Consider the following 5,188-nt stretch of genomic DNA (forward strand, 5'->3'; position numbering starts at 1 on the left):
AAAAAAAACGAAGTCCAGATGACATGATTCAACCTTTTTTGTTGTTATATACCTGGATGACTGAGAAAACAAACTTTGTGATTCTCATGTTGTTTTCACACCTGATAGTCCAGTACACTCGATTCGGTTGGGGACCAATATTCATAACATTTTGTTTACATTTGAGCTGGTGTGTTTGCATTCACACTGCCCTGTGCAGTTGAGCGAAACTGTTTGAACCAACCAGTTCCCCCACTCGCCTGTGGTGGCGCTGCACCAAGAACTACTGATATAAACAACACAAAAACCTCTGAAGAAGACAGTTCTTCTTCTTCTTCTTCTGGAAATAAAAACAAAAACGAAGTGGTGTCAAATGTGAGTGGTTTTAGGAGTTCTATTTTGTAATTTTTCAACATTGGACTCAGCATAATAATAATAATAATAACGAATTTAATTTGTAACGCACTTTTCATTAACAAAAATCTCAAAGTGCTACAGAGTGCAACTAAAATCAATGATAAAATCAACTAAAATCAATGATAAAATCAACTAAAGTCAGTGATAAAAATCAACTAAAATCAATGATATAATCAACTAAAATCAAAGATAAAATCAACTAAAATCAAAGATAAAATCAACTAAAATCAAAGATAAAATCAAATAAAATCAGTGATAAAATCAACTAAAATCAAAGATAAAATCAAATAAAATCAATAATAAAATCAACTAAAATCAATGATACAAACATGTGGAGGCAGAATAGGCTTGCTTAAAAAGAAAAGTCTTTACTCATTTTTTAAAGTCAGTCAATGATTGTGGAGCTCTCAGATATTCAGGGAGGGAGTTCCAGAGGCGGGGGGCAGCCACACAGAATGCCCGATCACCCATGGTCCTTAATTTAGTTCGTGGAAGGTGGAGGAGATTACTGTTCTGTGATCGTAGGGACTGGGTGGATGAATATGGAGCAAGAAGGTCCTTCAGATAATCTGGTGAATTTCCATATAAACACTGATGGGTGATGAGAGCTGAATTCTGTAAGTGACAGGAAGCCAATGGAGGTTATGGAGAACGGGTGTAATATGTTCAAATTTACGAGCTCTCAATAAAATCCTGGCTGCACTGTTTTGAATATATTGAAGCTTCTGAAGGTTTTTGCCGGGTATTCCAGTAAACAGGGAGTTGCAGTAGTCGAGCCTGGAGGAGACAAATCCATGGACGAGTTTCTCTGCATCAGCAAAAGTGAGAGATGGGTGAAGTTTGGAGATATTTTGAAGATGGAAGAAACAGGTTTTAAACAGACGCTTAATGTGATTTTCAAGTGTAAGATGAGAGTCCATTTTTATTCCAAGATTTGTAACAGAGGTGGAGAGGGGGATGTCTTGTCCAGAAAAGGAAATAGTCGTTTTAGTTGAAGTTTGAACCTGGTGAGGGGTGCCAATCAGTATGGTCTCTGTTTCTGCATGAGCAAAAGATGAGGCAGAAGACCATAGAGAATGTTGTTTTTCACTCAAGGCAAGCTGACGGCTCCATATGAGGTAAGAAAAATGCGTGTTTGTTTGCCGTGCTGTACTCCACTTCCTGCTTGCGGAACGGTGCCCGGTCTGCTTGCATTCACACCGTACTTGAACCGCGCTAGAGTTTTCTTCTACCGGACCGAGACCTAGGTTTTTAGGCTGGTCAGAGTTCTATCCTTGACTGCATAAAATAATGAATCACTTGGGCATGTACAGTAACTGCATATTGGTGGGATCAAACCTTCAACTCTCTCATTGAAAGATGACTGGTGTAACCACTGAGCCACAGTTGCCTGAAGGAAAATCATTTACATCAGAGTTTTCATTAGGAAAGGTGTAATGTAAGATGCTGGCCCTAGTAGAAAACTATCTGTTGAAACTATCAGTTACAAATGGTCACAGACTCAGTATTATTAAAAAATAAATATATATATATATATATATATATATATATATATATATACACACATTTGGTCAGGTCCTAATCCTCCTATTTTTAAAACAAATGTTGGTTTAGAATCAAAGAAATATGTGTTTGACATCTATTGGAAATTGTTTGAAACCAACAACAGGTTTCGCTCTTGCTCTCGATGAACAGACGCTCCCTTTCCCTCCACTGCCTCCCCTCCTGCTTTTGCTCTTGTCCTGTGAATCTCAGAGCCTCTCTTTACACATTTTCTGAATCAAAAATTATTATGGATCGGGTCAGCTGGTCTATCAAAACAATTTATAAAATTTCCTCGACTACAAGACAGGGTGCAGGAGAACCCTCATGCCCTGAATGGACACATGCAGCTGGATATGTCATGAAGTCCTGGGGTGTTTGGAAGCTCATGTGCCTGTCTGTGCTGTCTGTTGAGGATGTAGAAGATGCATACATAATTGGATTTATAATAACAGGGTTTCTGCTTTTTGGAATCGGCAGATACCTGGGATATCAACTAATTAGGAAGACGTCAGGAGCAGGTTCGGCAATAGTAAAGTTGCCTACCTTATATGAAGGATTACATGTGTTTCAAGCTCTCAGACTAATGCGCTTCGCGAGCTGATCCGTAAGCTGGACACATATTCTGAGAATCGTGGGCCACTTGCAGCTCCTAGGATTCGCCGGCATGAAGGAATCAACCTTGGAGGAGACTAACAAGCACGAACTGGTGGAATGTCCACAAATCTAGCTGTCTGGATTCGCCGTTGAGTGTACCAGCAGAACTGAAGGCAGACATGAACTCAGTAGAGTCGGCCTGCCCAAAACAATTGTTGTTTTTCTGAAAATGGCTTTCCCACTTGACCTTGGATAGGCCAACTTATCTCAAATTGCACCTGGTGGATATGTAAATTGAGAAGCTCTGTTCTGCCCCCCCCCCCCCCCACACACACACACACACACATACTTACTAACTGGCTTTGTATGTATATGAATGTTTTTGTACAGTGCCCTGAGACATTTTCTTTTGTGATTTGGTGCTATATATCCATCCATCCATCCATTATCTTTACCCGCTTATTCCATTTTGGGTCACGGGGGGTCGTCGGTGCCCATGTCCAGCAATCTCTGTGCGAAGGGCGGGGTACACCCTGGACAGGTCGCAAGTCCATCACAGGGCCACATAGAGACAAACGAGACAAACAACCATTCACTCTCTCACTCACACCTAGGGACAATTTAGAGTTACCAATCAGCCTAACATGCATGTTTTTGGTCTGTGGGAGGAAACCGGAGCACCCGTAGTGCTATATAAATAAACTGAATTGAAACTAAATTGAAATTATCTTGCTTGTCCACAACTGCATTGTCTGGCTGGTTATCCATCACCTGCACTACTGAGCCGAACTTTGAGCAGGTTCGAGTCTTCTGCAGGACCCAGGCACAGTTACACAACTGCTCAGATTATTCCTGAGGCAACAGACATCTTGGCATGGTGGGTAACTTTGAGAAGATATGAAGCCACTAGGAGGAAGATCCTTGAAGGTCCAGGAGGAAGATAAGAAATAAGAATTATATGGGCAGCAGTTGCCTTCTCTCTGTTCAGCAGCACTGAAGAAGACAAACGGGATGAATCTCAGAGGAAGGAGGATGAGATGATCCTGCTGCTGAAATAGGCCAAGCTCAGCATACATCGTGGCCAGCTTCAGGCAGCTCCCCCCTTCCTCCTTCAGGCTGTGGTTCTTGCCCATCAGACCCACAACAAAGAGGCCATTATCTACACCTACAGCCAGATGTCGAACGTGGCCTACGTTTAGGGGCAGCTTGACAGTGCAGAGAAACTCTTTAAAACATTGATGAGCTTCATGCTGGCAGGTGTAACTCCACAGGATGACAACACCATCATCGAGATGTCCCTAAAGCTGACCACTATCTATGCCAAACAGAACAAGGAGAAACTTGCAGAGCACGGCTTCAGGTTCTGCACCAAGTCTCTGGAGACTAAGCTGGAGATGCACAAAGTGCTGCCTGAGGTAGACCAGACAGAGGAGCAGAGTGCTCTGAGAAGGGAGATGCCTCCTGCTTGGTTTGTGTTTGGACTCATGAGCTCGATACTGTAGTGAACTTAACCTGATGTCAAAACTAAGCCTAAGGTCAAAACCCTTGACCTTAAGAACCTTGTGGGACAGAAACTGTCATTTCATTGATTTGAATCCAGAAATACAGGTTCACCCATCCTGAGACTTTCTTTCTTGAAAATTCAAGTGAAAGAACACTCTCTTTTCTATTATCATTCCTGTTTTACAAATGTTTGATAATCAAAGTGTTTTAGTTCAAACATTTTAGATGTTACAGTGAACTAATCAATTTTATTAACTGTAAAACAGTAACAATGATTTTTTAGTTGCTTATGCAAAGTAGAATTCATGTTAAGGCCTGTTACAGATTTTTATGCATTTTCTGATTTCTGTCTTTGAATGAGCAAGTGTGCATTTTCCAAGGTCAGGAGTCGAAGCAGACATGTGTTGGAACAACTGTCTTGTTTACATCCTCTCAGACGTCAACAGAGAAGTTGGCACCTGTTTCTCCAAACTCGCCAAAACAAAACTCTCTCTGTCTCTGAGAACAGTTTAATCTGTTCCATAACAATTCTTGCTGTTTTCTGACTTCTAGTAACCTCTTACGTCACAAACCACACCCCTGTCTGGTTGATATTGACCAATCAGGAACTATCAAATATACCAGAAATAGAGCCCTTTAAATGCCGGTACTTCCTAGTTCTCCAGTTCTGAGAAGTTCTGTGTTGTCGCGGTTCTGAGATGTTCGCAGTTCTGTGAAGTCGTTTGGGAGAACAGAAGTCCAGCCATGATAAGGCTCTTCCGAGTTTGGATTATAACATCTTCCACCTCTGAGTGGAACTTCTGAAGGACTCCACTCATGTGAAGTCCACTTGCTGAGGTGAGCTTGTGTCGGACGGAATCTCGTCACTACTTCGGACGAGTCACAGCCATCCTATGGAGACGCTAGACAGGTAGCGTTAACTGGAACTCCATATCTGCTGATTCATCTTCAGAGAGGTAATGAGTCAAGTTTACTACCAAGCGTACCGAGGAAAAGCTGGGTTCAAATGGAGAGTGTCGGTTCTGGTCAACACTCCCCCTCACACACCATCTTTTACTCCCTTTAAACTTCATTTCCATCTTTAAATTCTTCTCTCAAGTAGAAATCCTTCCAGATAATTTAGAAATGTCTGTGTAAAGTGCTCATCCAC

At 41.7% G+C, this 5,188-nt stretch overlaps 1 protein-coding gene across 1 annotated transcript in view; it reads left to right on the forward strand.

Moving 5' to 3' along the window:
* LOC119426817 (tetratricopeptide repeat protein 19, mitochondrial-like) overlaps positions 1-5,188 on the forward strand; it is an 8,024-nt gene that overhangs the window by 1,409 nt on the left and 1,427 nt on the right. The window contains 2 exon segments of the mRNA XM_037694398.1: positions 3,488-3,991; positions 3,993-4,036. Of these exon segments, the coding sequence (XP_037550326.1) occupies positions 3,488-3,991; positions 3,993-4,036 (548 nt within the window).

The sequence above is a fragment of the Nematolebias whitei genome, chromosome 20 (genome assembly GCF_014905685.2).
Source record: "Nematolebias whitei isolate Nwh7 chromosome 20, NemWhi1, whole genome shotgun sequence".
Lineage (NCBI taxonomy): Eukaryota > Metazoa > Chordata > Actinopteri > Cyprinodontiformes > Rivulidae > Nematolebias > Nematolebias whitei.